This window comes from Alligator sinensis, unplaced genomic scaffold (genome assembly GCF_000455745.1).
Source record: "Alligator sinensis unplaced genomic scaffold, ASM45574v1 scaffold1032_1, whole genome shotgun sequence".
Taxonomy (NCBI): domain Eukaryota; kingdom Metazoa; phylum Chordata; order Crocodylia; family Alligatoridae; genus Alligator; species Alligator sinensis.
In genome coordinates, this window is record NW_005842450.1 from 570,030 (window position 1) to 581,903 (window position 11,874).

Sequence of the window (11,874 nt, forward strand, 5' to 3'; positions counted from 1 at the left end):
ATGTTTCTGCTGTACCAGGAAGCACGGAGCAGGGGGTGGAGAAACACGCCTGCTTCTGCCACCGCCAGCACAGCTCAAGACGCTCCGGCATTTCTAACGCAAGCAGCTGTCTGCGCGTCCTAATCAAAGCTGCGGTTTAATTGCTTCCCTCCTGCTCTGTCTCTTCAAGGTAAACAGCTAGCCCATTGGCTGGCAGGGGAGGCAGGACGCCAGCTACCTGGAGAGAGGCCGTTCTGCATTACTGATGCCTTTTCGGTCTTACCGGGGGCGGGACGCAGCCTGTATATTTCTAGAAAAAATGCGACGTCACAGGGTCCTTCCCTGAACTTCACTGCTCTTTCCTGGGAATCCCCCTCTGCCGCCCTTGCTTGCAGAGACATTTGCATCGGTTATTTTCTGACTCAAGACTCTCTTCTGCTATTTCGGCCTCCTGTTTCCTCCCCCCACCAAAAGCGATGCCTCTCGCTGGAGCGCCCCGTGCAGCTAAAACCCTGGTCTGGTCCTCCAATGTTTTTGTTAATCTTTTGCTTCGTCTTCCTAATTAACCAGCCCCACTGGAGTCTTCCCTTTTCCTGCAAAGCTTCTGCTTGTCCACACCAGAACCTGCCAGCTGCCATTTATTGCCCGGGGGGAGGGCAGAGGATTGTAATGGTTGGTCTCCTCTGCCCCATTTGGATCACCTTCTCCCTTCACCTTCTACCTCTTGCTCTCAATAATGCTGTCCCAGGACGCAAACCCACAGGAAGCAAAGGGAAGTCAGATGCAAGGCTGCCATGTGCCTACCTTGTGGTGGCTTAGTCATCACACCAAATGTGGCGTCACATCACGGGAGCGTTTCAGAGCTAGGAAGGGGGCATTTCCAGCTGGATTACCCCACCAGAGCACTCGGGCAGGGCAGCAAGCTACAGTTCTGCCTTTTTCCAACGCGCTCGTTCTCGACGCCGCTTGCCCAGCCTGCCCGGGGAGCTTTTCCGGAGAACAGTGCCATCGACTTGTGCAAAACCTAAGCTCTTACTACAGAAACACGCAGGCAAACCCAACCCAAGCCAGCAGAAGAACCCCCCATTAAGCCCATCTCTTACAGGTGTGGCAAGAACCTGCCAAACCTGAGCCAAGCACGCCGAGGCGATGATATGAATGAGTTAGCAGTGCCACTGCCCAGCGCTCCCTGCCCCCCCACTTCCAGCAGGCTTCGGTCCCACCCCGCCAGGGGACCCGATTTGGGACCCACATTAATTAATTTAGCGATGGCGGTGGGAGCTGGCATGTAGCTTATTGAATGCAAGTGCAGCATTAATTGTTTTGTCTGGAGGGGGGGTGGGGGGGCATTAGTGTGCGCGGCCTAGCATTGCCTGATTAAGAAGAAAGGGATGCCATTCATTAACCCAGCGTGTCTTTTGTGGACGAGGAACATTTCATGTATATATGATGGTGTTTGGGGGCCCAGAGCTCGCCCAGCATCTCCGAACCGAGCAGTGGGGAGGTACGTGGTCAGCAAGCCAAGACCCAGGCTGGATGCAAGTAGGTCCTGGTATATCTCTGCCTGGTGAAAAGGTTTAGTCCTAGCATTAATAGGTGCTGGCTAAGGTTCCCAAGTGCTGTTTAATGGATGTCAGAGACCTCAGCCTTTTCCTACAGGCGCATCCGGCCACTCCTGGGGGAAGCTCCAATAATGGCACTCACACAGTCTGAGTTGCCTGGGAACAGTGGGCAGAGCTGAGATTGCCATGCCATCTGAGGCCTGTTTCTTAACCTTGTTTGGCCACAGGCATCATTTATAATTAATTTTTACCTAATTTTGCTTGCCACTGCCCTTGAGCCAAGCCGAGCTACCGTTGCAGCATTACATTCTCCTAGCAGTTTCATTTTGACATCACAAGAGATGCGAAACTATGCATCTGCCCTGACCCTGCCCGGATGATATTCCAGGAACCCTTATTATAAAGGGTAACCTCTGCACCAGCTACAGCTGCTTTCACTTCCCCCCCAACGCAGATAAGGTCCCTCACCTGGTAGCAATCATTACTGAAATAGCCAAATCCTTTGTGACTGTTAGGTAGTGCACTTTGAAGAGGAGGCATTTCTAAAAGGGCTCCCTGCTACAGCTGTATGGTAGAAAGGAAATCGTTCGGCAGCTTTTTAGGCTCCCTTCTGGATTATCAAGAATTTAAAGTCAATGGGAATGCAAACACAGTCCTTTCCATTCGTTGTGTCTGTCCCATGCCAAAAGGAGCGTCCGAAGCAAGATTCAAACGACATGTTAAAGAAGGCGACTGCAGAACTAAGATACCCCACCCACCCACAGCAGAGCTAATTATTATTTTTTTTAGCAAAAAAAAAAATCCAGTAAAACAAGCCATCCATCCCTGCTGGCAGCTCACATTTCAGATGCCTAACCCTAGTAGGGGTGAAATGGTCACAATCCTGAAACAACAGTGGCCAACAAATGCCACCGCACATAGAGTCATCAGCTGTTACATAGCCCTTTTCATCTGGAAGTGTTAAGGGACATTGCAAAGGAGGTCGGCATCATCGTGCAGTGGCAGACCTCCCAGTCCAGGTCTCTCCTCACTGGGCCACGTCGGCTCCTCTCACCGAGGACCGGCTGTCAAGCCCCTTCCCAGCAGCTGAGGATGTCCCGAAGCCCAGAGCGATGAATGTGTCAGCACCCTCATCCGGTGCTCCCCTCCCGCCTTGCTGCTGACAGCTACCTGGGCACCAGCCGATGCCATTGCATGCAGGGCTGAGAGCGCGAGGCGCTTACCCCTGTGCTGTCAGGAGCTGCTGCTGCCTCAGTTTCCTTCCACCGGCTTGCATGCAGCCTCTGCTTCACAGTGCAGCGACGCTGCCTTTCACCTGCCCCAAAAGCCTGGGGCAAAGCAGGAACCCAGGTAAACCAGCCCTTCCAGGCAGCAGAACTGAGCTGAGGAGGAGCTTCAGGCCTTTGCAAAGAAGCAACCCTTCGTAGCAGCCTCTGGCCCCTACTTCCTTCTCCCTGCCCCGTGCACCACCTCCTTTTCAGCCACGACCCCCAAGAAGCTACTACCCTCCCTACATCTCTCTGCAGACCGGAGAGCAGGTCTTGCCTTTCGTTTCCGTTCCCTCCACGCCAGCAAGCCTTGCCGCTAGCCTGCTCTCCAGAGATGTGGAGAGAAAATAGGTCAAGGTCAAAGCCCAAGCTTGAACTCCTCTTCTAGCCCCAGCTTCCCCTGCCACAAGATTGAAGGAGCCGGCTTCCCGTGAGAGCTGAGGGCCCATATTGCTAGTGAAGGGAATGTCTCTGCTGCTGTCTGCCGTGGAGAAATTGCACCCCCCGCCTCTGCTGAACAAGCATTTGTGGGGGAAAAAGTACAAGAGAAGTTCAGGTTAGAGAAACAACGCGGTCCAGCGCGCCGAGAGCGACTCCCGCGGTGCTCTCACGGGATCCCGGGGCGGTTTAGGGGCACCGCTGGGTTTCTCTACCTACTTCACAGGGCTGTAGTCGAGGCTGGTCTGCTAGCAGCCCTACACCCTGGTACCTCTGCAGCCCACGCAGCCCTAGCTGTAAGGGCCTCGTTGGGCTCTACACATGCTCGCTGGCTTGAAAACTCAAGGTGATGCTGAAGTGCTTATTGAAGGTGGATGGGGAGAGAATGGCTAAAAGTGGTAGCAATGTTTTTCTGTCTTCCAACCAGCTCGGATGTTCAAAACCTCCCTAAAAACATATTACCAGGGAAACCAGGGGAAAGAGCGCGGTTTACAAAGGAAAGGTTTTCATTTCTTCTGACGATCTCTGAGCAGTATTGGCACTAAGGCTGACGCCACATTTGTCTCACTCTTGCCTCCGCATTGATTGCTTTTCCCAAAGCTCGTGCTGTGTCCGTGGCCCCGCGGGTGAGAGGGACAAGCCGGAGCCCGGGGGTCGTGCCTCTGCTTTCTCCGAGGGGCAGTAGCAGAAGGAGCCTGCTCGGGTCTGACATCTCCCTGCAAAAACCTGCTTTCGTCGCACCCCTCAATCCCACCAGGAGTGAGCAGCACCGTGCCTAGACTCCTGGCGGCCCCGGGAGAGCTTTTAGTATTGGCCCCCCTTTGCAAGAGATAATGACAATAATTATTATTATTTTCACTATTTTCGGGTCCCCTTTCTGTCCGGCGGCTGCCCGGTTCACCCATGCCTGGGAGTGAACTTCCTAAAGCCCCAAAGGCACCTAAATATAGGGCCTGGCTTTCCCGTAGATGCACAGTAGTTTCCTGATGCAGAGTTCCTGGACTTTGAACTGAAGCAGTATGTGTCTTGCGATGGAGAGTTTGGTTTGGGAGCTGGGCCCCTTCTCCCGGCTAGTCTGACACAACCCCGGGCCAAGCGGCACGTAGGAGGTTTGAGGATCAGAGCCTGCCGCCGTCGAGACAGCGGGGACACAAGGTGCAAGACGGGCAGCTTTTGCTGGGTAAATCCTGCAGTCCTGACCCGTCACAACCGACCCCTGTGCTGTGCTGTGCTGTGTGTGGCAGCCCCGGTACCAGCTGGGCTGGAAGAGCTTTCTCAAGAGCGTACCCGATCGCCGTTATTGTGACAGGCAGTTTTTCTATAAGGAGCAAGGGTTTTCTTTTTAAAAAGATATGAAAATACTCTTTACAGGAAATTACACCAAAAAAAAAAACCTAAGCAAGGGAGAGGGAAGGGGCACCATTTTGGGGGGAGTATAGCTGAAGCTGCAGAGCTCCAAAGCAGGTGTTGGAGGGCGGCTCCGGGCGTGCAGCAGGTTGAGCCACGGCGAGTTTACAATTCGGAGCAAGGAGCTATTGCCGGGTAGAGAGAGAAAGCGAGAGAGCGCGTGTCCCAGCGAGGAAGGAGGAAAACCCCGGAGTAAGGAGAATGGAAACAGCACCGATGGATCAATTCAGCGGTGCTGTCTCTGCAGGGAAAGTTCGACGAGGGTAGCAGAGAGGCAGCGGGACGGGGGCACGCGGCCCTTCCCCATGGGTCCGCGAGGGCCACGCGGTTGCCCAGCCTGCCACGAGACGGCAGGGACGTCCCAGGGGCAAGAGGCACGGACACGGGATCCTCCCCGGGGGATGCGGGACGGGAGGAGCCCCTTGGGGCCAGGGCCAGGGCCGAGCCCGAGCGCGCGAGCGGAGGGTCCGCTCTGCGGACAGAGTGTGCGAGCTCTGCCATTATCGGGCCCGTCTTCGCTGGCGGGAAGTGGCTTCTTATTGACAGGAAGCCGAATTCAGCTGGTATCACCCCGAGGTCGAGGGCCAGAAGAGTGCAGTATTTATCTGTAGTCAAACACAGCGGGGAGGGAAGCGGCCAGGCCCTCCCCCAGCCGCGATAAGCCTCGTGCCTCTTAGAGCCAACCGCTCCTTTCCCCCCAAATTGCTCCTTTCCTTGGAGAAGCAGAAATGGGCAAGGGCTTCCCTTCCCTTCCCTTCCCTTCGAGCAGGTTTCCTTCCGCTCTGCCGGTGCCAAACCTGCCCCCGGGTCTCGACCCGCCTGCCCTCGGAGCTGAGGCCTCGCAGCGCTCGCTGCACCCTGGCCAGGTCACATTAGCAGAAGCCCAAGGTAGGGGGCCGGGGCCGGACCCGCTCGCCGGTTGTCCACGAGACAAAGCGTCCCGCTCGGGATTCGGGCTCTTCAGAGGATGCTCGGAGCCGGGGCGCATTCGGCACGGGGAAGGGGCGTCCCGTTACTCCGGGACGGGGCGGTGGCTTGCACAGGGTCAGGGCAGAGGTCGCTGGCGGGGCCGTGCGCGGGGGATCGGATGAAAAACAAGCTTTGCTTTGCAGCCCATCTCGCTCAGCTTTAGGCCACAGAGACCCCTCGTTGCAAGAGCCCCGCGGCCTCCACCGCAGCCCACGCGTGGGCCCTACGGCTCCCGCCTGCAAGCTTGCAGATCCGAGCAGGGGTGGGGGAGGAGGGCACCGCATTGCAAGAGGGAGCGGGACCCGAGCAGGATGTGGTCTGCAGAACAGAAAGATGGGCTCGCGGTGGAAACGTGGCCGGGCTAGCACGGGCTGGAAGAGACGGAGCCGTGGTGGGGAACAGGCCGGAGCTATCACGGGCAGCGAGAGGGGGCAGGAGTCCAGGCGGGAGGGCACGGGGCAAGCCGCTTTGCTCGGGAGCAGCCCGGCTGGTGCACGGTGCCACGTCCGCCCGGCCGGGAGTCGAGGCCAGGTGAGATCGTAGGCGTGCGGTTGCAGCAGGTGTGGACGGGATGGGAGGGATTCGGAGTCGGGTGAAGGCCCCTGGTCCCCTCCCCGGCGCGGGCCGCGGCAGGGTCCCGGGCGGAGGGTGCTCGTGCGCCACCCCGCTCCCTGCCCCCTCCCGCCCGCCCGGGCTGCCGAGCCTTTCCCCTGCACTGACAGCTGGTATCTAATTACTGTGTGAGAATGAAAAGTCAGGCTGTCCCAGCTCGAGGGAGCGCGGATTAACGTCTCCTGCAGAATACACTTCCTCTGCTGGGTTACCATGGTTACCCTCATTACCTGCCTGACGAAGAGGCGCTCGTGGCTCTAACAGGGCTTTTAAACTCGGGCCTGGGGAGGGTGGCAGGGGGGGCGGCGCCGGCGGGAGGGGGTGCTTTTCCTTTCGCCGGGCCGGACCCCGCCGCACGCAGCCGGCAGAGCAGATGTCACCCGGGCAGCCTCTGCGGTCTGTCAACAGTCATTAGCACCGGGGCAGAGAAGGGCTGAGCGGGGCGGTTCAGTCCCAGGCCTGGCAGCGGGCCACTCCGGCTGGCGCTGGGCTCAGCTGCCCCGCGAACCTCCCCGAGACCCCGCCGTGGGCACCCGGGGGTCTGGCCCCGCTTCCTCGCCCGGCGGGCACGGCGTCGCCCTCCCCTCCCCTTTGCCGGGGACGCGGTTTGCAGAGCCGTGACGGGAAAAACCCAGCCGGCAAGGGTGGAAAGGCGGCGAGGGGGGAGAAAGGGCCTCCGGGCTGGGGAGGCGGGCAAAGGGCAAAGGAGACCTGGCTGCAAGACCGCCGGCCCCATGCATGGGCGAGGGCCAGGGCACGCGGTGCACGCCCAGACATCTTATGGAGTTGCGCCTCTTGCCGTGGTGCCCGGCTGGGGGCTTGTTGCGCTCGTGCAAAGCGGCCCGGGGGGCTCTGCCCAAGCCGCTCGCGGCCCCGGTGCCCCGGGGGGCTGCCGAGCGCAGAGAAGGGCGAAGGGAAAGGGTGCATGGGACTCTCCACCCCATCACACCCCCCTGACAGGCAGCTAACCCCCCTCACAGGCCCCCGCCGTGCCGAATGAGTCTGATCATCCCCATTGCAATCTCCTGGTCTTTCAAGAGCCCGGCTCCCATTTTAAGCAGGTGCGGTGGTGGCGGTCCCGGGGCCGGGGGGGCTTTGCTCGGCCTCTCCGAAGGCCCACGCTTCCCGAGCGCGATGCAGCGTCCTTCTTCTAGCTCGTGGCTTTGCAACAGCGTGCCCCGCACGGTTACATGCCCAGAGAGGGACAAAGGACGGGAGCAGGGAGAGGAGCCAGGAGGAGGGATGCTGCGCGGAGGCAGAGCCCTGCCCACAGGCCCTTCCAGAGGGCGAGAGCGGCAGAGGACGCAGCTCCTCCGCCGCAGCTGCGGTGGGGGTTGCAGAGGAGCCTGGTGCCAGACGAGTGGAGCGGTACCAAGAGACGCCCAGTCTGAGAGCCCGGGCAGCCCCGCAGCAGCCTGGGAGCAGGCAACGCCGGCCTGGCACGGCGAGGGAGGAGGCTGCTCGGGGGATTTGCACATGGAGTCGGACACAATCCCCCCTCGGGTGTGGCCGTGCTTTTCCCCTGAAATAAGGGACCGTGGAAATTAGACTGGTCCTCCTCCAACATGCTCCATCGGGCACCCAAACCATGGTCGTCCCTGCCCCTCTACAGACCCCCCTCGTCCCAGCCACCTCCACGGAGGGCCCGGGGGGGGAGTCAGGAGACACGGCGTGCTTGTGCTAAACCAGCGGTACCTCTCGCTGTAGGCCATCTAGTCTATGTGCAGCCTACACGCTGACGCCTGTGCAAGATGTCTCCTTGAGTACAGGCAGCGCTCTGCTTGAAGAGCTGATATTCCCCGAGCACGTTGAGGCCAGTCGTTAGCGGGAGGCCAGGCCTAAAGAGCAAACAGGTTCCGATGGTCCCTGGATGGCGGCTTCCGAATCACCGGCATTGTGGGCACGGGACCCGGTTTCAGTCCGCTTTAGAAAGGGACAGTTATGTTGCGGGTGCGGTTCCTGTGATCGCGCACACCAGCCGGGGAGCTGCACGCGCGAGAGAGGAGCTAGCGCTCGCTTGCAAGGGGCCTGATTGCACGCGCGTTCACAACCATGACATGGAAAAATTGAGCTCACAACCCTGTGCTTAGCTTGCTGGAAACAGGCCCTTAATCATACCTGTGCGCGCATGTGCCTCTCCCTAAATGCAGTAGTTGTGCTTTCTTAAGGAGGAGGCTACATCTCTTGAGAAACCTGACTGCTTCCCTTAGCTGTACGCTCATATAGATGTCGCTGGTGCCCTTGGTGCCAAGAAGGCTAACACCATCCTGGGCTGCATCGGCAGGAGCGGTGCCAGCGGATGGAGGGCAGCGATTCCTCCCTCTGTTCAGCACTGGGGAGGCCACATCTGGATCCTGTGTCCAGTTGTGTCCCCCCACTACAGAAAGGGTGTGGGCAAGTTGGAGAGAGTCCAGCGGAGAGCAACAAAAACAATTTGGGAGCTGGGGACAGGACTGGTGAGGAGAGGCGGAGGGAACTGGGCTGATTTAGTCTGCAGAAGAGAAGACCGAGGGGGATTGAATAGCAGCCTTCACCTCCCTGCAGGGGGGCTGCACAGAGGATGGAGCTGGGCTGGTCTCAGTGGGGGCAGATGGCAGAAGGAGCAATGGGCTCAAGCTGCAGCAAGGGACGTTGAGGTTGGATATTAGGAAAAATTTCTCACTAGGAGGGAGGGTGATGAAGCACTGGAACAGGTCACCCAGAGAGGTGGTGCAGTCTCCCTCCTTGGAGGTTTTTAAGACCCAGATAGACAAAGCCTTGGCTGGGATGGTCTTCTTGGGGATGGTCCCGCTTTGCACAGGGGGTTGACTCCTGAGGTCCCTTCCAACCCTCATTTTCTACATTTCTATGACTCCCCGCGTCTCCCGTCAGCACTCCTGGCTCTGGTGCCGCTCCAGGGACTGACACGAGCAGCTGCTGCGTGCTGGAGGATGCCTCCTCTTCTCTTGGCCCACCTTACCAGTGTGCGTAGACACCACGCTCGGCAGCCAGAGAAGAGGAGCGGTGCTCCCCACGCTTTGCGCTCTCCACTGGTCCGTCACGGCTGCCACGTGGCAGAAGGACACCCTCGTGTCCCTCGCACGCCGAGGGGCAGGGCGGCGGTGGCGTGTAAGGGAGCGTGCTTCAGAAAGGTCAGCGCAGGGTAGGAGGGTGATTCAGCCTTGTTCCTTCGGGGCCCTCATCCTGGCAGCACAGCTGAACCTTGCTCTGCTAATTGGTCTGAGCCCGGGGTGGGGGGCTAGCAAACTCCCTGGCCCCCCGGAGAGGCTGGCGCTGAGTGCAAGGCCAAGGTGCTCCCACTCCGATTCCCAGCCTAGTGAGATCACTCCAGATGATGACAACCGCATTTCTCAATTGGTTAAAATCCCACTCTGGACTCTTCCCTTGCTTTTGTTCTTGGCCCGGTTTCCCTGGCAGCCGGAGCAGCGCAGCAGCAGCAGCAGCAGCCGCCACTGCCCTCCCTCTGAGAGGAGCCTCCCTGGAGCCCTGTTTAATTCATCCCCCTCAGCCTGCGCGCCCGGGGTGGGAACACTGGGAACACTGTGCCGGCCCCCTCCCCAGCCACACTAGCCCGAGGCCCATCTCATCACCCCTGTCACCCCTCGCTGATACTAACTCAACTTGCCTGCACTGTTGTAGGGGGCAGATGGACTGTCGGAGCCCGAGGGCATCTCTCTGAAACGCGTTGCTGTGGTGGAAGATTTCTTTGACATCATATACTCAATGCATGTGGAGAACTCGTCGGAGCCAGGCAAAGCGCCCAAGCATGCCGGGCAGAAGAAAACCTACCGAGCGGTGAGGCTCCCTCCTCGTTCTCCCCAGACAGCCGGGCGCATCGGTGCAAAGGGGGAAGACCCCCCGGTGCGAGAGCCCGCACGAGCGGGGTGGGATTTGGGGAGGGGAGAGGGGCTGCCAGTGCGAGGATGCAGAAAGCTGTGCGTGTGCGTGTGCGGGGTGGGGGGTGTCGTAGGAAGGCACAGCTGCTGTGCTGCGGAGACAGGAAAAGAAAGTGGCAGCCGTGGTGTGGGTGCACGCTGGCTTGGGAGGGGACGGCCAGGCTGTGATGCACAAAGGCAACCGCGCACGACTGGCAAAGGAGCCTCCTCGCAGGCTTCAAGCCTTGCTGATGCGAGGAGATGTTCACCCCGTCCCCTGCTCGAAGCCACCTGCCTCCCTTCCTGCCTCGGCGGTACAGAAAAGCCTCATTTCTCCCAAGTTCCCCAAGGCAGAGAGCCACGACTAGGGGAGTCTGGGGGCCACGGGGTGGCATCCCCCTCGCAGCGCTGCCTTGCCGCGTGGGCTGCCCTGATTTCTATCTCGGGTCCCCCCGCTGCAGAGTGGAGGCCTGGCATGCACCGGGGCGCGGTGGATCTCATGAATCCCAGCACACGGGTGCAAAGAGCTGGCTCTCTCCCTGCCGAAGCCACCATAGCTAAACCAGGAATGAATGGAGCCTGATGCCTGCATCTTGGGGAAGTCGGATATTGCCCCTGCAAATATTCTGCATCTTGTTTCGTGCCCACGAGGCGCTGATTTCCCACCCCCCGCCCATCTCCGAGCAAGCTGCTGAGTATCAGACGCAGGCAGCAGCCTGCGTCTCCGCTGCGCGCGCTGCTCAGGGTCCCTGCTTGCAAGGGCTGCCCGGGTCCCTGCCTGGCAGCGCGATGATGCCGAGCTCGGGAGGCCGCAGCGGATGCTCATGCCCCCGCACCAGATCGCAGGCCCTGCAGGCTCTGCACGCTGCGTGAGCGCTCGAGGCGGAGCCCGGGCTCCTGGCAGGACCTGCGAGCTGCTGGAGCTCCTGCTGGGGAGCAAAGCGCCGTGCAGACATCTCGTGTCCTCCCAATGGCTCACGGGCCCGGGGGGTTGCGTGCATGCAGCTCCTGCCCCTGCCATGCAGCACGCAGCCGGCAGGCCCATCGTGCGCGCGGCCGCGCTCTGGCCGGCGGCGGGTGACCTCTGCACAATTAAGGAGGGCAGCTTCACCAGCACGGCCACAATGCAGAAGGTTCTGCTCATTTCCACAGCAGGCTGCTCTGACCCTCCCTAATTCCTTCAATCCAGCTCTCCGGAGGACTAATCTGCGCGCAGCGCGGCCTCCGGGGAGCAGCCTGTGTCGGTCTGTTTTCCCAGGCCTGCTCGCAGCAGTCAGAGAGCTCCACGCTCCACCCCTGAGGCTCCCTCCTGAGCTGAGATCATCACATTAGCAGCGCATATCCCCTCCTGACCTGGCAGGACTCAAGCTGACTGTCCTCCCCGGTGCCCCATCACGCTGCCCTGGAATACATTTGCAGCCTGGCTGGGAAGGTGAAATACTGCAGATTACACGCGGCGCCTGATCCGGGGGCCCCGGCGCACAAAGGGGCTGTGTCTGGATGGGCAGCTCCAGAAGATGCACAGCGTCCCTCGCCAGTCCTCTGCCTCTCCACCATCTGTAATCAGAGTCACTGGAGAGTTTGCCCTTGTCCGTGACCTCCAGAGAGAAGCAATCAGAAAGGGAATTTGGATGGGAGATAACTCATCAAGGAAGCTGCCTGCTCTGCAGAGCATCAAATCAGCTGAGAAATAACAACTGTATCACTAAAATTAGCCGGACATTTGCAGCAGACACCATGGTGCGGCTGGAGCGGGCGGGGGGC

The 11,874-nt window shown here is 59.8% G+C and overlaps 1 protein-coding gene across 1 annotated transcript in view; it reads left to right on the top strand.

Moving 5' to 3' along the window:
* The first annotated feature begins 9,958 nt into the window (after positions 1–9,958).
* The window catches only part of NOL4L (nucleolar protein 4 like), a 47,530-nt gene continuing 45,614 nt past the window's right edge, over positions 9,959–11,874 (top strand). The window contains exon 1 of the mRNA XM_006030484.3: positions 9,959–10,030. Within this exon, the coding sequence (XP_006030546.2) occupies positions 9,959–10,030 (72 nt within the window). The remainder of the gene's footprint in view (positions 10,031–11,874) is intronic.